The sequence below is a fragment of the Phyllostomus hastatus genome, unplaced genomic scaffold, assembly GCF_019186645.2.
Source record: "Phyllostomus hastatus isolate PE091 unplaced genomic scaffold, TTU_PhHast_1.1 phas_scaffold_190, whole genome shotgun sequence".
In the NCBI taxonomy this organism is placed as follows: Eukaryota; Metazoa; Chordata; class Mammalia; order Chiroptera; family Phyllostomidae; genus Phyllostomus; species Phyllostomus hastatus.
In genome coordinates, this window is record NW_025334014.1 from 222619 (window position 1) to 243979 (window position 21361).

Genomic DNA, 21361 nt, shown 5'->3' on the forward strand with positions numbered 1-21361 from the left:
TGAGCTAGGAGTAATGTTGTGTGGCTGTATTAGCTCATGGTCACTTACTCAATCACGTAGTTTGGAGAATTAAGAGTATTAACAGTTTAGCCCCGGCTGGTGTGGGTCAGTAGTTTCATGCTGGCCTATGAATCAAAGGGTCACTGGTTCAAAACCCAGTCAGGGCACATGCCTGAATTGCAGGCCAGGTCTCTGTGGGAGGCACTCAAGAGGCAACCTCATGTTGATGTTTCTCTCCCTCTCTTTTGGCCTCCATTCCCCTCTGTCTAAAAATAAATAAATAAAATCTTTAAAATAGTATTAACAGTTTATTTCAATTCACTTATAATAAATAAACGCACAAATAAAATGGGAATAATTATAAAAAGGCATTACAGGTATAAGTATAAAAGTAAAAATCTTCTCAAAAATGCAAATCTTTCTAAAAGCAAAGCACAAACAAAACAAATTAAATAGTGAGAAGCCATTTATTTATATGATACATATTTAAGGGCCATGTATACATACACACATAAAATATCATACATATAACATATTACAGAATTAAAGCAGAACATATTAATTACATTAATAAATTTAATGACAAAGTTAAATCCAACACTGTCCTATATATATGAGTAACTCAGCAAAGAGATTCAGTAAAGTTAAAATTAAAGAATAAGTTAGTAATTTCTAAATTAATTGCATTGTTGTCACAGAATATATTCTGAATGATTTAAGCCCACTGAAATTTGTCGTGGCTTGTTTTATAATCCAGCAAATGATTGATGGAGGCAAATTTTCTGTGTGCACTGAAAAACAAGTATATGCTCGTTTTCTTGGGAGTCCTATTCTGTAAGCGTTAAGGAGGTCAAATAAGTCAGATAAGTCACTTAGAACTTCTATATCCTTAGACATTGCATTGATGCCATCAGGCTTGAAGCCAACATTTAAAAACTTACACTGGGTGTCTCTTAATTAGCATTAAGTTTAATTTTGCTTATAGTAAACTGCATGCAATTTAATACAAAAGGCAGAAGCATCAGTGGTGTTTAAACATTTTAATTCATTTAAACTGACTGAATGAAGGATGATCTAAAATCATTTCTTCTGGTTTTCTGCTGGGTATAAATTCCACAAACATTCACTTAGTAAACAGTTTCCCAAGAATTCCCACAAATAGTTTTTTAAGTAAAATACTCTGAAGATTTCCATAATTCCAAAAATTAACATAGAAGAGTATATGAGAGCACAGGTTCAAAATCCAGTTTACGAGGTTTTAAACACTATAGTTTGCCTCTGGAGGTGTGAGCTCAAATTCATTGCTTATCCACCCTGTGCTTTACTCTCCTCATGTAAAAATAGGGAAAATAATATAAATTTAATTGGCTTAACTGAGCATATAATAAGTTAATAAATATAAACATTATAACAGTGCCTCCTAAATAAGAATGTAATCATTGTTATTTACTGATGATGATGATGATGATGATGATGATGATGATAATGGTGATGATGATGATTACACTGCCATGTACTTTTTAATACTGAGCTGGATTTTTAACATATTTCTTCCATGACTTTAAACTTGAGTTTTCTTATATACAGAAAAAAACTGATGGTTACTGGGACAGGAGAGGGTTTGGGGAGCTGGGTGAAAAGGGTGAAGGGATTACACTGGCATTTATACAACAGTCATGGACCTATAAAGCACATCACAGGGAACATGCTCAGTAATATTGTCACAACTATGTGTGGGGTCAGGTGGGTACGAGACTTACCCAGGGCATCGCTTTGTGCATTATATAAATGTCTTACCACCATGCTTGCACTTGGAAGTAATATAACATTGAATGTCAACAGTAACTGAAAAAAATTTTAATGAAATATAAAATGCCAATGACTAAGAAATTTTAAGTTTCTTTTATAAAAGTAAGGATTACAAGATTCTGCTGTAAACTGGTGGTATAGGAAGAAGTTGTTTGATACACACATAGTTAGATAATCAAAATAACTTATATTCAAATAATTCTTTCTCATTTGTGAAGTTACTTCAAATTCATTGATCTGATTAGTTGTGCTAGATGTTCTTGCCAAAGACACAAAGCGGTTTCCATGAGCCACAGAGGGGCAAGGAGGACCCCTCATCAGAGTGAACCCACATCTCGGTTCTTCCTGGGAGGTCCTGGTTCGCACCTGCTCTGGTGTGATCACTATTGGTGCTCACTCTCCCTCCAACTTCTCCCATTTAGATGGCACATTATACATTCACCATACTTAAAACTTTGAAATAATTTCTTCATTCTTGACTGGTATCATTTCTTGCTTTTGCACCAAAGAATTTAAGTTACATGAAAGCTGGGGTTTTGTCTAACTCAGCACTGCACCCTTGGTTTGTGGAGGAGCATGAGCATTGGACATTCAGAAGGATGGCACTAGATGAGTGAGTGGTTCCTGTGGACCTCAGAATAGCTTAAGCCTCTTAAAAATGCATTCCTGCCATTTTAATTAGATATTAGATTGCCATTATTTGTTGTTTTACTTTTTTCATTTCAGAAAACTTGCTGGAGTCTCCGAGCATGGAGAAAAGAAAAATGTTACTGAATTTATTCTCTTGGGACTAGGAACAAAAAAAGTTCAGATCCTCTGCTTTTTATTTTTCTTACTCTGTTACCTAGCTGTTTAGTTGGAGAAGTTGATTATCATGATTCCTATTACATGCAGTCAGCTAATGAACCAGCCTATGCACTTCCCCCTTAATTACCTTGCACTCTCAGACCTCTTTTACACCTCCACTGTGACGTGCAAACTAATGACCAACTTACCAACAGAGAAAAAAGTCATTTCCCATAAGACTGCATGGCATAGTGTTTCACCACACACTCCTTTGGGGGGATCGAGGTCTCCATTCTCACTGAAATGACCTAGGACCACTATGTGGCCATCTAACCCCCCCCCCCCCACTATGCCATCATCATGAGCCAGCAAAGGTGTAAGTCCATCCTCATAGCATTGTGCTGGGGCTGGAGGGGGGGGGGGTTACATTCCCTGGGCCTGTTTCTTGTTACAATTGTCTTACCCTTCTGTGGACCCAGTGGAATAGATCACTATTTCTGTGCCATGTCCCCTTTGTTGAAACTGGCCTGCCTTGATGCACACAAAATGGGTTTCTTGGTCATTGTCAACTCCAATCTCATGGGTCCAGGGATCTTCGTGGTTTTGACGGCCTATTCAGCAGAAGGCCACCACAAAGCACTTTCCATGAGCAGTTCCCAAGTCACAATTGTGATTCTGTTCTTTACACCCATCACCTTTGTTTATGTGAGACCAGCCGCAACTTTTCCAAAGTGTTTACACTCTTGTTCACAATTATTGTTGCCATGCCTGACCCTCTTATCTACACACTCAACAAACATGGAGATGAAAAACACAATCAGGAAAGTTTGGTGCCCTGAAAGGTTTGGGGAAGAAAAGCCAATGATTTGAGGGTTATTCATCTTTTGATGCAAATGAGTATCTGCTTCTCACACCCCCTATCTTTATTTAACCTCCAGTCAGTGGGAAAACCAGCCAGAAGGTGTAAAAGCCAAGACTTAAGCAGCAGCCTTCCCTCCATGCTGCTCCAGCTTCATCTTTCTACATTGATGTACTTCATTCTTCACTCAATGTTAAGTTTCATGAAAGTAAGTGTCATGCCATTTTTATTTCACTGCTAATTTCCTACTGATAGACCCAGGCAGATGTTGTACATTCCCTTTCATTTTAATCCTTCCACAGAAGGATTCAAGGAATTCTTCACATGGGTTCAATGTGCAGGATTTTCTTACCTGGCCATTGAGACACAGTCAAAAGGCAGTGTTGGGTGTGAAGCTGAAGCTGGCTGTCTGGTGCCTCCCTCTGGACTGGATCTCCTTCCTTCTCTGACTCAATCCCTTTCCCTCACACCTATTTCCCTGGAAGTACATTTCTGAAGGAAGTATTAGCACACAAATGTTGCCTTAGGTTGTGTTTTCCAATGAATCCAAGCCAACTTGTGAATCATTAGGGGAAACTTTTATTGACTTCTAATCAATAAAAACATCTTTGAGGGTAATAGCATTACTAGTTGCATGTATCTTGATTCTGTAAGTGATATGATGAGTCTACATAGTTTGGATGGCAAATAGTTCTTTGTATAGGTTTAATATCAGTCGATATCCTTCCTGTCAGAACATAATTGGGTAAACCAAATTTTTATCTTGACTATGTCAGAGCTACCTCATTTAAAGGTAAATTCCACTTAATTAGTTATGACAAACCTATTGTGGAAGAATAAATGTTTCACTTCATATGTAGAAGAATGCTTACACATCGTCTCAGAAAAATTAGAGTTCACTGAGTCCCAGCCTAGGAAGCAATAAAACTTTTACTTATTTAAGGGCAGGCGAAAGAAAAACATTAGCACACCAAAAGATTTTGAAGGAAGTGTAATCCCACAGGTACCAAAGGCTAACCTAATGACCTGAGCCAGCCCTCATGGCTTGCCCTCAAGGTATAAAAGATAACACTTAATGCAAATGCCATTCAGAAATGGATTTCCTGGCCTTGCATCCCATAATTCTAGATTTCTTTACCAAATCATCAGAGAGTCTTAGCGTGGTTGAGAACTGCTACTGTTGTACCTAAGTGGAGAGAGTACACAGATCTAAGCAGAATGTCACGGTGTGAGGCCCGCTTCCAGACTCCATGCCTCATGTTGCTCTGGAAAAGAAGTGGCTTTGGGATCTGTCTGTAAGTGTCATCTCTAATAACATGCGTTGGAAGGTACATAATAAGAGAGAGGATAAGTGGAGGGAATTGCATTTGAACTATATATAAGCTCAACTGTGTATTTAAAAACCCAAATACAGATGTAAAACCTTTAACTAAGTAACATTTAAATAATGATTTAACACAAAATCAGAGTACAGGAAAAAAGATTTTTTTGGTGAAGCACCTTCAAGGATTTCAACAGTCAAAGAATTTTCCTGAGAAGGAAAAGCTCCTCATGTTCAAGGAAAGAGAGTGGACAATCTTTAAAGATTCTTCTGGGGGGCAGGGGGGAAGCAATCCTTTGATGGAATTTAATGCAATGAAGAACATCTTTGGGGAATGGAATTCACTCACCCAAATACATGTTTTGCCTAGAAATTTTAACCAGATATTCCTCCATTGTATCTAGTCTGAAAATATCATCCAATTCTTCCTTCTACTTTTTCTTCTACATATGTCACTGTCAAAAGTAAAATCTTCAATCTAACTTGTATGAAGACTCGTCCCTTGCTGGCAAGCTTGAAATAAAACTTTGACAGCTACCACCAATTTATTTAAGATTTATTTTTGCTTAATTATTCAACTTCTTCTCTAGGTTGGAGTTGGATGATTAGACAAATTTTAATTCTGAGAGTTTCAGTTTATCCATTTGTAAAATGAAGTAGATAATTAGATCATTAATTCAGAGCTACAGTTTATACACCATTTTATTTTATTTTAATTGTTGTTCAAGTACAGTTTTCTGTCTTTTACTCCCATCTGAGCCCACCCCCAGCCCTCTCCACCTTCCTCCCATTTGCACTGACCCCCAGTTTTTGTCCATGTGTCCTTTATACATGTTCCTTAAACCTTTCTTATATAGCTTTTTAAGGAAAAAATTCACACAAATACCAAGTGTTGATTAAAATCATATTTTATTATAATGTTACTTAAACATGATGGATATGTCACAAAAATCTTATGCTTATATGTCTAATATGAAAATATTTAGAGTACAAAATGAAATATTCATGTTAAAAATTTTATTCAACTGTTTCACAACAATAAAATTATTTTCAGCAGTTTCTATTTGAAGAACAGTACTTTTCCATTTACCCTCAAAATCCCCTTATGGGATAGCTACTGTTATCCCTTTTTTATAGAGGAAGAAAAAGAAGAGAAAGCAAAATTGCCTTTCTAGGGTCCCTCAGCTAGCATTTTCATTCATCTACTTGTTTAGTGTTCAACTGTACCCACTTTGTATTTTTTATTTTGAGCAAAACGAGAAATCTTTTCACTACAATTGTCATCTTTGTTATTGCTTTATAATAATTTATAAAAGACAATTATTTTATTGGGTGATAAATTTAAGGCTCTACCAAAGTAAAGTGTTTTAAAAAATAAAACATTTGTTAATAATTTATTCATTGCTACAAAATTATCTTTGAAAACTGACTGGTATCATGGTGTAGATTGCATAATAATTTCACTAGAAATTCAGTTACCAACTGCTCTAATAATAGTTCTCTTAAGTTTCTAATATACCAACAAACATGCACTGTTTAGGGATGTCTCCAATTTTATCTCTCTATTTGAACTGCTTTATAATTTTTCATTAGACACTATGTCTAAACTAAGCCATATTTGAGTACAAAAGTGGAGGTCTACTTAGAATGACACTGAGATACTAGGCATGAATGGGATTGTGCCAGAGAAGTGGGATGTCTGGCTACTTTTAAATGTCTGAGAAGAATGGACAGCTTAGGGAAATGCTACTGGCAGTGATATTGTGGCTTAGTTTGGACAATAAATTATATGGCTACTTTATCCATAATCAATTCCACGATTTCATTACCATATAAATGAGAATTTTATAGCAAATTATATATAATTATTAAAATTTTGTGATTTTTAAAATGATTTTATTAAAATCACTTTAGAAAAACTGTTCTGGTTTTTATATAACCATATTTGTACATAAATTATATCTTTTCTAGAACTTTTTTCTGTTGTTTTCATCACATTTTATTTGGCCCTATACCCTCTCCCATCTCCACCCATCCCCCAGCCCCTCCAATTACCACATTGTTGTCCATGTTTTTTTTCCTTTTTTTGCTCAATCCCTCCGCCCACCTCCAAACCTCCCCAAAGTTGTCCGCCTGCTTTCTATCCATGAGTCTGTCTCTACTTTGCTTTTTAGTTCATTTTGTTCATTACATTCACATGAGTGAAATCATATGGTACTTGTCTTTCTCTGACTGGCTTATTTCACTTAGCATAATGATATATGCATCCCTATATTCACTACAGCATCAATTACAATATCCAAGATTTGAAAACAGCCCAAGTGTCCATTAGTATAGGAGTGGATAAAACAACTACTGTACATTTGCATAATGGAAAACTACTGGACTATGAAAAAGAAGAAGGGGGAAGAAGAGGAGGAGGAAAGAATGGTTCTAAATTTCTAAGACTTCTTTTTGATGAGAATGCAGGGAGGACAACCAGGTCATATGGACTCTCTGGGTCTAGGATGGTCAGTATGATATTGCTTACATACATTTGGAGATTCATTCATGGGACCGAAGTTCAGAGAAATTAAAATGGTGATCCCAGTTAGCAACTCATGGAAATCTAAAGGAAAAAAAAAATCAAAGCAAAGCATAACAGAACTTGAACAAGGAAATGATGACTCAAATTATTAAGCAAAGATATAAATAAGGAGCCCTGGCTGGCGTAGCTCAGTGGATTGAGCGCGGGCTGGGAACTAAAGTGTCCCAGGTTCGATTCCCAGCCAGGGTACATTCCTGGGTTGCAGGCCATAACCCCCAGCAACTGCACATTGATGTCTGTCTATCTGTCTGTCTGTCTCCCTCCCTCCCTCCCTTCCCTCTCTAAAAATAAATAAATAAAATCTTAAAAAAAAAAAGCTAATGTTAAAAAAAAGATATAAATAAGGAACAGATCAAGAAATAAAGAAGAAAGTATGGTATAGCAAATTTTAATGTTAATGAAATGACACTGGTGTCATGGTTATTTTCTTTCAGCAAAGTTCCTGGTTTAATAAACTGAAATGGAACAAGTATCACCTGAACAGGGTCTGTGGTGAGGAGGGAAAATGCTTTCAGATGATTTGCCTTCCAATCAAAAATGCTTTCTGGCACCACACTTTCCTCAAAGCAGTCTTCATCTCCATGTTTCTGAGTGTGTAGATCAGAGGATTGAACATGGGCGCAATGATGGTGTAGAAAAGGGCAAGCACTTTATCTTCTGGAAAAGTTGTGGCTGGTCTAATGTAAATGAAAAGGGCAGGCCCAAAAAACAGGACCACAACTGTAATGTGAGAACTGCAGGTGGAAAGAGCTTTGGCACGGCTCTCTGCAGGGAAAGCCCTGATGGTATGTAGTATCAGAAAATAAGACACCATCAAAATCACAAATGTCACCAAAGCAATCAGACCTGAATTGACAACTACCAAGAGACCGATTCTGGAGGTGTCAGTGCAAGCCAGTTTCAGCAAAGGATACACATCACAGAAGTAGTGATCTAGCTCGTTGGGGCCACAGAACGGCAGAAAGATGGTGAGAAGAAACTGACTGGCAGAGTGTAGAAATCCCCCAGTGCAACAAGCTCCAATGATCGTGTTACACCTTTGCCTGCTCATGATGATGGAGTAGTGCAGGGGCTTGCAGATGGCCACATAGCGGTCATAGGCCATCCCTGTGAGGATGAAGATTTCGATGCCTCCAAGGAAGTGAAGGATAAAAAGCTGTGTCATGCAGTTATTATAGGAAATGGTCTTCCTTTCTGCCAGTAAATCAGTCATTAGTTTGGGCGTCACTGTTGATGTATAGCAAAGGTCGGAGAGGGAGAGGTAATTAAGGAAGAAATACATGGGTTGGTCAACTAGCAGACTGAATGTGATAGAAATCATTATGAGCAAATTTCCCATCCAAATAGCAACATAGCAAAATAAAAACAACACAAAGCAGAGGATTTCAATGTTCCTGTTTTGAGATAGTCCTAAGAGAATAAACACAGTGACATTACTTCCACTTTCCATGGTCCAGTGCAGTAAAAATGCATTCGCAGGGCCCTGGAAAGACATGATGCATAAGTCAATGACAGAAATGTTCATGGACAAGATTTGTGCTAACACTAATATCATGAAACTATGTTTAATGGACATGATCCAGTGTTCCAGAAAATAAAAATTTAATAGTGTTTTTCCTAATTAGTCTTGTGATGATTTCCATAGGTCAGCCTTTCAGATAATTATATTTAATCTTCATATTAATAAAAATGAATGCATTCAATCAATTCAAAATATTGCAAAGCTATTATTACTTGCCAAATATTTTCCAATTTTAAAGTAATGTACATCTAAGTCCTTGGAAAGGACATCACTCTAAATCCTTTCAAACTCAGATTTGTTGAAGATGCAAGTCCAAGTCCTACAAAGTTTTTGTTTAATGGTACAAAAACAAATGCAAAGCTTAGCAGTGGTCACTAGTGGAATACATGCTCCTCAAAGTAATTTAGCACAATGTAGAAAACAAAATTAAAGCTTTATGTACTGATATAGCTATATTTACATGGTGGAAGATAAAACCTCTCTACAAGAGGCCTATGCAATTAGTTCAAATAATTTTTGATTGTTTGTTTACTTTTTTCTTAGTGATTTGTGAAGATAAAATGCTGATATTTCATAATGGAAGTATACTTATTTTTACAGACATCAAATAACCATATGTAAAAGAACTACAGAACAAATCAACAGCTAAAATTGTTAAAAAGGAGCAGGCAGCAGTTATTGCACGGTTTTGCTCTTGACTTGTTATACCAAATTTTGAAAGTCAATTTGTTCTTAGTGCTTTCGATCAAAGTATGACTTTCCAGTCTATATTTGTCCAATTGATGTGTTTGCCAAAACCAATAAAGAATCTTGACACTACATAATTCATGTTTTAAAAAGTTTATGGAAAATTTGTGGGAAAAGTTCATATGCAGACAAACAGTTGGGACCTATAGGTTCTATTACTAATTGTACCAGTGCATGAATTTGGGCATCAATTACTTTATTTCTTTGAATTTAAGTTATCCCATTTGTGAAAGGAGGAGATTTGTTACACAATGAAACTCAAACAAACCATTAAATGATTATTAATTTTTCTCACCATAGAAGTATTCTTTGCTGATTGTATTATCTGGGTGTTAGTGTTACCAAATCAGTAAACTAAAGTTGTCAATAATAAAGTCCAGTGAATATGACCCCCATAGAGACAATGATATTTCAAAATCATAAAATTATTTTGAACAGGAAGGAAACTTTGAGATCTACTAGTTCTAAATAGGAGATATTTTAACAAAAGGTATATAGAAAATATATAGGATAATAAGGGTAGTTTGAATCTCTTCATTATTTAGCAATTATATCAAACCAACATGATTTCATACATGGAAATGTAGGCAATTCAGTAGGGGTTGAGCATACCTTCTGCTAACTTACTTTCAGTCAATGCTGATGTAAAAAATAACATAGAACTGGTAACCACATGGTGCAATGCTCTTCACTATAAATTTGACCCCAAATTGTGTCATTAATATATATCACTGTCTCTTAAAATTTGTGCTATACCTTCTGTCTTAACTTGTAGCTATATTTTCTTATTAATTAATTTTTTAATTCTCATCACTCTTTATGGATTCAGTTAATCGTATGACCTTCCAATTAAAAGTTATTTTGCCATGGAGCTTGAAAACAAATGACATTATTTCTATGGTGCAATTTTAAGATTTAGAATTAGTTTACAGAAGAGTCATTCAAAAGTAAGTTTTCATGACTCCAAATATACCATGTAAAGATTTCCTTACTTATAAATAAATAAATATTATTTTTAAAATAATATTCATGGATCTGCCTTTTGACCCAGCAATTCCACTGCTGGGACTATATCCTAACACTAAAACACCAATACAAAAGAACCTTTGCACCTTGATGTTCATAGCAGCACAATTTACAATAGCTAAGTGCTGGAAGCAACCTAGATGCTCATCAATAAATGAATGGATGAAAAAACTATGGTACTTTTACAAAATGGAATTCTATGCAGCAGAAAGAAAGGAGCTCTTACCCTTTGCAACAGCTTGGATGGAGCTGGAAAGCATTATGCTAAGCGAAATAAGCCAGGCAGTGAAAGACAAATACCATATGATCTCACCTTTAACAGGAACCTAAACAACAAAACAAAGAAACAAGCAAAATATAACCAAAGACACAGAAATAGAGGACAGGCTGACAGTGACCACAGGGGAGAGAAGAAAGAATTTCAGGGGAGAATGAGAAGGGTTTACAAGAACAAATTTAAAGGACACATGGACAAAAACTAAGGGGAGGGTGCTAATGGGAGGGAAGTGGGGAGGGTTGGGTGGGTGGGCTGGAATGGGAGTAAAAGGGAGAAAACTGTGCTTGAACAATGATTAAAATTAAAAAAAGACAAAGAAAAAATTAAAAATAAATAAAAAATAATATTTAAAATCTTGGTTTAAAATTTACTCTTAAAGTAATTGTTTGTTCATTGGAATGGACAGAAATAGAAACCATTATTTTAATCATGTGCATGGAAATAACAATGACTTGAATTGCTTTCGCCTCTTCCTCCCCTGAAACTAAACAAGAAAACATTGGTTCATATATAAAATTAGGCTTCTGAAGAAAATAAGGTTGTTAGAATATTCAGGCAAAGCCAATCATTCTATCTTCACTTGAAACAAAATTGATTTTCCTGCTAGTTAAACATGGTTTGGTCTCCTAACCAAACAGTTTTGCTAATTATTTGTGAAATCTTTCATGTTTTCCATTTTCAAAGCCACAGATAATGCTTTTTCCGCTTCATGACAATCTCTTTCCATTTCCACTTGCCCACACCCACGTGCTCCACCATGTGTAAACTACCACCTATGTTCCTGGCTTCTCAATCTTAGACTCTGAGAAGATCTCTAGTTTCTATTCTTGATGCAGTCATCAATTTTAAGTGTGAACTCTCAACTTTATATGCTCCAACACTCTTTTTTACCTAAAATATAGAGAAATAATTTTTCCCCTAAATAATCAAAATTTATGAGTTTCAAATTTAAAATTGGATGAATAATTTAAAAAATTAAAACATTATGCAAATGCATATGGTATTAAGTTCATTTAGAAGCACAGACAAGAGTAATAGTACTTTACACTGTAAGGCTTAGAGAGATAAAATTTAGGTGAGGCTCTTCTGATAAAGTATTTAGAGAACACCTAACTGGTATTTAGCAAATCAGAACTTGAAACCAGAATTCTGAGTCTAGAGGCTGAGTTCTTACATTAAAAAAAAAATGTACTCAAACCAATAAATTTTTGTTAACAATCCCACTTTTTCACTTAATTATTATCTGATTTTTTAACCTAATTATTTCATGTAAAACCAGATGACTTCCAAAGTTATGGTCCTTGAACCATTTCAGGTATTCTTATTTTGACACACAGATGATAAAATGAGATAGTAAATGAAGCCAAACTTTCTAACTCTACAAAAAAAAACAGGCAAATACTCAGACAAAACTACACACTCAATCTGTTCCTCTCCTCTACCTATGTAGCTCGTTTATAAAGAGTAAAACCATTATGCTCACATAGGTGAATAAAGTGCCCTGAAAATCCTCCTGCTCACAGACATGAGGGATGCACTTCGGCCACAAAGAGTCCCTCTGGGAGAACAACAGCTAGAAAAAAGAGAGAGAGAGACTGGGATTTATTCTCTGGTATAGGCAGCTCTTTAGTTCATTTTGGGGGCTTGTATGCACTTATTCTAGGGTATCTATCACTTAAATGATGAAACTAGGGCACCAAGGTCCTGGCTCTTTCCCCCCATCTGTCCTTTTGCAGGAGGAACACTGGAGGGAAGGGGACCAGGGAACATAACTGGACCGCTGTTCTTGAACACTGGCAGGCCTGGGTCAAGAGGACATTGATCCATTAGGCTCTTCCTCGGTGCCTGAGTCCTCTACTCACTACGTGCCAGACTCCGCCTAGTGCCCAGGACCTGCCATTGGAGCACAAAGACAGCAGGACCTTCAGTCTGGGGAAGAGGATTTCAGCTAAACCAGGGACAACACATGATTACAGCAGGAAGACCAAGGACATCCTGGTCTATGACTGTGAAAGATCCGATGTGCAAATTACACACTCCCACTTCTACCTTCAGAGTAACTGTTGGTGACATAACCTGTACCTGTAAGCGAAACATGGGGTCGCAGAGGCTGCCATAAACATTTGGAAAGCCAGTGGAAGTATTTGCTTTACAGTTCCTGACCCCTTAATGCCGGGCCCTTCTGAGCAACCAAAGAACCAGCTTAATCCTGTTGGTTCATTACAGGCATTGGCTACTCATCATGACTGAAGACTTCCTGAATCTACCCTTTCCTTGGAGAGAGGACCTACGCATAAGAGAGAATAAACCACAATTTTCAGGCCAGAGTCATTTATTGAAACGGGAAAGGGGGTGTCAAAAAACAAGCCAAGAGAAATGCTGCTGAAAAGTTTCTCAACAAATACAGTAACGCTTCTCCAGAGAACCACATTTCTTTAGCAAATGTGGTGGGACATTCCTTAGGATATACTTGGCATTCCATAAGGAATTCTGGTGAAAAGACCAACCTACTGAAAAGAAGCCTCCCCAGTATTCCAAATACAGGTTACATCCAACTGCTGAGTGAAATTGCCAAGGAGCAAGGTTTTAATAGAACATATTTGGACATAGAAGAACTGAGCCCCAACGGACAGTACTGGCATCTCACTGACATGTCCACCAGTGGCATTATAATCTGTCACAGCCCAGGGAGCTGCTGCAGCAAGGCACAGAGGGATGCCGCTCACAATGCTTTGCAGTATTTAAAGACAGTAGCAGAGAGCCATCAGGGAACATGTATAAAGAGCACGTGGACACAGCCAAAGCGGGTAGGATAGAGGGTGGGAGGTGAGGGTGGGTGGGTGGGGGTGGGGGTCAAGGTGGAGTGAAAATGGAGACAACTCTACTTGAACAACATTAAGAAGATAAAATTTAAAATAAATAAAGATAATAGTAGAAAGAGAGTAAACTTGGAACAACTTAGAAAACCTTTCATCTTCACATGAAAAGTTCCCTTTTCACCCCTTCCCTAATAAAACATTTAAGTGTATGTGTTGTTTCTAAATCTTTCATAGATTCCCTCAACACTCCAGATTTAATTATCTCCTAGTTGTTATTAAACTCTTTTTAATGGCTTCAACTTTGTACTGGCATATTCCTTTGGTAGACTTTGTCCCTAGGCAGAGGGTAGCACCATTTGACAGTGCAGTGCACATAGAAGGAAGAAACTGCATGTTTATCGGTGATGATGATGAAATAAAACTACTGTTAACAAGTCTTTCTTACTGGTGCTTAACCTCTTCTTTGTGCAAGGCACTGCAAAGAGGATTGGAAGGTAGCCCCTCAGGACTAGAGTGTTGAGGAATGCCCTGGCAGGTTTTTACTGAATGTGATTATTCAATGTCAGGGAACATGACTGGTCTGCTGTGGATTTGAATCTATGCAATAAAGAGCAGTTGTTATAATGGGTTCTACTCATTTTATGAACATGATACTGACTCGAAAAAATGATCAGTCTAGAAGTTTTATAAGACAGGTTTCAGTTAAGATTTTGGGTAACCCTTGGACTCTACAATTGTTTAAAAATTGGAAAAACCTTGAACATAATGAAATGAAATTTATTAGCTTTATGTTCCAGCTTTATTATGAATGACTGCATGGCCTCAGTACATTATTTAACTACACTATCAGCAGGTCTAATAATTCTCATATTAGTTACAATTTGATCATTCTTGAGTACCTAACACTTTTCTAAACACTTTATAGGCATAAACTTTTTAAATCCTCATAACACTAGGAAGTAAATGTTAATAGTAAACATTTCATAGAAGAGAAAAGTGAATCATAGAGATATTCATTAGGACAGGACCATTGACCTAAGAGGTAATAGTGTCAAGATCTAAAACCACATAACCCCACTTGGCAATATACTTAATAAAATGTTATACATTTAGCACAGTTCCTGATGCATAGAGAATACTCAATAAATATGTGATACTATTAGGATTTAAAACAGAGGGTTTCAGTGACCCCAATACTGCAATCTTTAACCAAAGTAAGTTATATACATCATTATTTTGCATAATCCTCAATTCCTCAATGACAGAGAGACTTTCTTACATTCTGCTTTGAAATAATAAGAAGCATTTACACAAATTTAATTTTGAATTCTGGCCACCTGTGCCTTACCTATGTGAGTTTTAGCAAGTATTGTTTTCTCTCAGGTCATCACATTGCTGATGGGTCCATCTATCTCCCAACATTTTTGTGAGAATTAACTAGATAAAGTATATGTCACCCAGTACATGGTAGGAGGCTGATAAATATTTTCAATTATTTTATCTTTGCTCTATTTCTTGTCAAATAAAGACTATCATTCATTTAACTAATGATCTGTAGGCTGCCATTCAGTTAGCCAATAATCAGTAAATGTGTTAAGTTATTAGAATAAATGTGTTCAGTGATTTAAAGAGTATATAAGTAAAATATTTAATAAAATTATCATCACAGTTTTTACAAGCAACAAGGGCAGGCAACATAATAAATAGAGACAGGGTAAACAGAGACTCAAGTTTTTAGATTCTTCTATTTGATTTTATAGTGACCTGCAGGGAGTCTTTGGTTAATTCCTAGGCCAACTTTTGTCTTGGGGAAGAAGGGAATAGTGGTCATGGTAGTGGTTACAGCAGCGAGCTTATTTTCCCTTTCATTTTGGGTTTTCTCACTTTCTTGGCTACCAGTTAATCACTTTTATTCTTAATCAATGCTTTGTCAATCTTGGATAATGATTTCTTCTTATTTCAAATTTATTATCCAGCCAAGCATCAATTCTCTGTCACTGTCTTCCTGTCCTTTGAGAACATTCTATCACACCCTCAGTGGGAAATTTCTTGAATTTATCACTGCCATAATCTCAAAACATGGTCTATTAAATTCAGAGAAGATGCCTGTATTTAACTTTAACTGCAGCCAAGCTGCTGTCTATACAATAAAGACAAATATATATCAACTGCCATCACGCATTCAGGCAGGATCATGGAAAGGAAGGAGAAAGAATTCACCAAATGTGCTCTTACATTTCAGTTGTTATCAATTGATTCCTGTTCCTTGCTTTCAGTGTTTTCTCTCCTCATCACAATTCTGGTCATGTAACTGCTGTTCAGAGTCTATCATTTCAGCTTCTTGAGTTCACATTTCACTCAGAACAGTCCATCAGCCATTCAAAGGGAAGAAAAACTTTGTACCATTTCAGAAACAACTGACACCTGTTACCTAATCAATTTTCACATGAGCAGTGAGCAGTCATGAGCTCAGAGAAAGAGTTTAAAGACAAGTGAAATGATTTTAATGCCTGAACAAGTCAAATCACAATCTATAGTTTCAGCACTAAAATTATTCTTAGAGATGTCCAGGCTCACATGTCCAGGCTAAATGCTTCATAGAAAATATATTCTAAAACAGAATTTCTTTTATTCCGGAGCATTAATTAGTCCTTGCAAGCTGTTTTGACTTACCTTCCCAAATCAAAAGCTCACCAGGTGGACTTCCTTTAGATCCACGTCGTCAGACCTGCTGCTGCTAGGGTAGAATCTGAATTATAAATAGTAATCGAGCCACGATAACCTCTGTAGGATTGCATTTTCTCTCCCCTTGCCTCCCCCTTTCCCTCTCTCTGTCTCTGACTGTGTGCGTGTGTGTGTGTGTGTGTGTGTGTGTGTGTGTGTGTGTGTTTGGACTTTGCTAAGGAAGACACTATCAAATGTTTCTCTATCATTTCTTGAATGTTCAAGATATCTACCAGGAGATATATTATCACTGAGTACTAAGTTCAAGTAATTGAAACCATATTATGCTAAATTGTGCATAAGCTTTCTGTGTATTTGCAACATGCTACCTTAACAGGTACTAGTTAAACACTAAAGAAACACATTTACCTCAGAAAGTACTAAACTTCTTAACTTAATGTTCATTATGCCAAGTAAAGAATTATTTAATTTTTCATTCTTTATATATTTCATAGTTTTTATGCAATATGATAAATAGATTGCATAAACATATGGTTTACATAATCCCGAGGGCTCAATTCTAGCATCACTGACTGCAAACCACACCTCCCAACACAGAATACACTCTGGTTTGATAAGGAGAAAGACATTCACACAGTCACAACTGTTCAAACATATGAGTACCCACAAATAAAGGGTAGCTAGCTCTATGATTTGTAATTCCCTATAGCACAGTTCAAATAGGACATCCCACCTTCTCTTCTTGATCACTTCCAGTGGAAAGGAAGTAACTTTGTGTATCAAGATGTTCAACATATCATTAGTTTATTTTTGAAAAGTACTATTCATACTATTGAATCAAAGGCTTTTTATGTAATGCCATTCTAAAATAATTTTTCTTAAGATAATGGAGACATCATGTAAGGGATTTTGAAATGTAGTGTTACAAAGGCCTTTAGATAGGCAGCTATTTGTGTGATTGGTATATAGAAACCACAACAATAGAATTCTATAACTCTAAGTGTAAAGGTAAGAAAGTAAGATAGTGTTGTTAAGACTAAATGAAAAGAAAAAATATACCAGGGATACCACATATTTTCTGAGATTTAAATACAGAATAGCAAAACCTAGTTTGAAAAAAAAAGCATGCTATCTTATTTAAAGCTATATTGTGTCAATGAAAACAAGAGAGTACCACAAGTGTTTTAGAAACTACTCACTACACTTGTCTCTAGTGAATAGGGTGAAAAAGAACCCACATAGTGTAACAGGAAGCCACTTCATTTCTCTCTTTCACATTTAGTTATTTTAGGTTTCACATATAAGCAATATTATGCAGTTATGTTTTTCTCTGATTTATTTCACTTGCCATTATCCCCTCAAGGTCTATCCATGCTTTCACAAGTAACGGAATTTTCTTCTTTTACATGGCTTAATAATACTCCAGTGTTAGAGATACATTCTGTTTCTTTATCCAGTCATCTTTTGAGAGATACTTAGTTTCTGGCCATTTCCTGGCTCTTTTGAATAGTGTTCCAATAAACTTGAGAGTGCAAAAATCTCTTTGAGATTCTGTTTTTATTTCTTGTGGATAAATACCCAGAAATGGAATTGCTGGATCATATGGTGATTCTATTTTTAATTTTTTGAGAAACTTCCACACTGCTTTCCTTGTGGCTGCACTAATTTATACCCCCATCAACACTGCACAAGGGTCCCCTTTTTCTCACAGCCTTACCAAACACTTCTTATCTCTTGTCTCCTTTGTAATAGTCATTCTCACAGGTATGAGGTGAAATCTAATTACACCTTTGATTTGCTTTTCCCTAATAATTAGTGATTTTGAGCACATTTCCATGTACCTGTTGGTCATTGGTATATCTTTGGAAAAATGTTATTTGCTTTTTGGTATTGAATCATGTATGTTCTTCATATACTTTGGATATTAATCCTTTATCAGACAGATGGTTATCAAATATTTTTTCCCATTTGATAATTTGACTTTACATTTTGTTGTTTTTTTCTTTTGTTATACTTTCAATTAACACTACAGGCCTAAATGCAAGAATTGATTGGGTCTTAAATTTAGCAAATAGAAAATAGTTTTAAATATTTTTAACAAATCAAAAAGCTATCTAGAAATTAAAGTTCATTGTTAGCTGTCTGCTCTGGTTCTACTTATGTAGGGAGACTAGAGGAAAGGTTTTCCCCAAAGTCATTAACATTTTGCATCATTCCTTTCAAATAGATCTTATAAAAGGAAAGGAAAGACCATTTGTTGCCAAGGATTCTGTGAAATGGCAGATTTCAGTAGGTGAAAGACAGAGCCTGAATAACCAAGACACAATTCCTATCAGCTTTTGCCTTTTGGGGGTCAGGACTTCTCTGGTAGTAATTATTCAGAAAGCAAGTTCTAAGATCCCATTCTTTATTTTGGACAGCTGCACAAATATTACCTCAGAAGATAGAGGAAAATAAAGCAAAACTCTACCTCTAGACAATACTGGTGAGATTTTTTTTTCTTCTGAAACTAATATAAAAGGTTTGTGAAAGGGGGATTCAATCTAATTATTTTATTTTGAAAACTTGTAATGTAATTGCAAGACCCTTATTCTCAGAGATAAGGGGGGAGGATAAAGTTATAAGATAATGACACGTTAATAAAATACATCTAGACATGTCTATGAGACAGGGTAGCATGATTGCAAATAAGAAAGTGACAATAATTTCAAAGGCACTTGAGGCAGCATCATGTTTGAAATGCTCAGAAAGTGGAGGAAGGAATTTTTTTTATGAGTCTTGATTCCAGGAGAAAGAAGAATTCTTCTAGGACCTTAAGGTATGAACAATGGAGGCAGAATTCCCAGGCTTGTGTTTAAATACCCAGTTTGTTTTAGATGAAAACCAAGCAACACAATTAACAGTTTTCAAAAGCTGCTATTTGAACACTCTTAAACTGAACGGTGTTCAGTGAGAAAATAACTGTAATTTTTACATGAATGAAAGTTTGGTGTGCAGCAGCATACCAAATCTTTTTTATTTTATTTTATTGTTGTTCAAGTACAGTGCTCTGTCTTTTCACCCCACCCCAGCCATCCCCACCTCCCTCCCCTGATTCTACCTCCCCTTGGTTTTGTCCCTGTGTTCCTGAAAACCCTTGCCCCTTTCCCCCCCATTACCCCCTCCCACCTCCCCTCTGGTTACTGTCAGGATGTACTTGGATACTTGAAGTCTCTGGGAGAAATAAAAAAGTTTGTTCTTGATTTCAGTGTTTCTGGTTATATTTCTCTCACTTGTTCATTTTATTGATTAGGTTCCACTTAAAGGTGATATCATATGATATTTGTCTTTCATTGCCTGGCTTATTTCACTTAGCATAATGCTCTCCAGTTCCATCCATGCTGTTGGAAAGAGTAGGAATTCCTTCTTTCTTTCTGCTGTGCAGTATTCCATTGTGTAAATGCACCATAGATTTCCGATCCATTCATTTACTGATGGACATTTAGGTTGCTTCCAGCACTTGGCTATTGTCAGTTGTGCCCCTATGAACATAGGGATGCATAGGTTCTTATGGATTGGTGTTTCAGGGTTCTTTGGATATAATCCCAGCAGTGGAATTGACTTGTCAAAAGGCAGTTCCAGTTTCAGTTTTCTGAGGAAATTCCATACTGTTTTCCACAGTGGCTGCACCAGTCTGCATTCCCACAAACAGTGCACTAAGGTTCCCTTTTCTCCACATGCTCTCCAACACTTGTTGTTTGTTGCTTCGTGTATGATGGCCATTCTCACTGGTGTGAAGTGGCATCTCACCCTGGTTTTAATTTGCATTTCTCTGATAGGTAGTGATGCTGAGCATTTTGTCCTATGACTGTGGGCCCTCAGTATGTCCTCCTTAGAGAAGTGTCTGTTCAGATCTTTTACCCATTTTTTAATTGTTTTTTTGTCTTTCTGGAATAGAGTTGTGTGAGTTCTTTATACATTTTGGAGCCCAAACCCTTGTCCAACATATGATTGGCAAATATATTTTCCCATACAAGCCTTTAAGCAGACTCATCAAGAAAAAAGAGAGAGGACCCAAATAAACACAATCAGAAATGAAAGAGGACAGATTACAACTGATACCACAGAAATACAAAGGATTGTAAGAAATTACTACAAAGAACTATATGCCAAGAAATTTGAAAACCTAGGTAAAGTGGGCAGATTTCTAGAAAAATATAATCTTCCAAAACTCAATGAAGAAGAGACAAAACGCCTGAGTAGACCAATAACAGCTGAAGAAATTGAAGCAGGAATCAGAAAACTCCCGGCACACAAAAGCCCTGGACTGGACAGTTTCACAGGAGAATATTACCAAGCATTTAAGGAGGAGCTAACCCCTATCCTTCACAGACTATTCCCAAAAATTCAAGAAAATGGTCATTTTTTTAATTCATAAGGAAAATTCAAAGGAGAATGACCAGGTAAAACCAGCAGGATGTGTCTGAGTCTGATTTGGAATGGTTATTATTACTATTACTATTATTATTACTTTGTGTTGTATAATAGAGGGCACACCTATAATGACTACCCTACCAACTCTGATATACAGACCTGAGGAGAGCCAGCTCTGTAGTTTCCTGAAAGCTGGACATGCCAGTGCAATAGTGCTGCAAAGGGAGAGCTGAGAGCACTGAACTTGACACACCTTGGGAGGATGTGGCCTCAGATGGACCAAACCTCTCATGAGTACCTCAGGTGCTGTGTAACCCGATCCTAAGATATAAGTAAAGAATCATGTACATCTGTAGCTTCTTTGATGAATACCTCGCAAGCCCCTTTAATCAAAACTCTTCCACATAATTCCATTCCACAGCTCCTGTGACTTTACTAGAGTGCCTGAAATTCCACCACTGAAAGTTCATCTATTTAAATTAAATATTTTCTCCTCCTAAACCCCTTCAA

General features: G+C 36.5%; 1 protein-coding gene and 2 pseudogenes across 1 annotated transcript; 2 read left to right on the plus strand and 1 right to left on the minus strand.

Annotated features, from left to right (window-relative positions):
* Positions 1 to 2408: 2408 nt before the first annotated feature.
* Positions 2409 to 3465, plus strand: LOC123832443 (annotated as a pseudogene).
* Positions 3466 to 7873: 4408 nt separating this feature from the next.
* LOC123832444 (olfactory receptor 4P4-like) lies at positions 7874 to 8812 on the minus strand. Its single transcript, XM_045860092.1, has one exon. It carries the CDS (start codon positions 8810 to 8812, stop codon positions 7874 to 7876), a length of 939 nt encoding a protein of 312 aa, XP_045716048.1.
* Positions 8813 to 12213: 3401 nt separating this feature from the next.
* LOC123832445 lies at positions 12214 to 13750 on the plus strand (annotated as a pseudogene).
* Positions 13751 to 21361: the final 7611 nt, after the last annotated feature.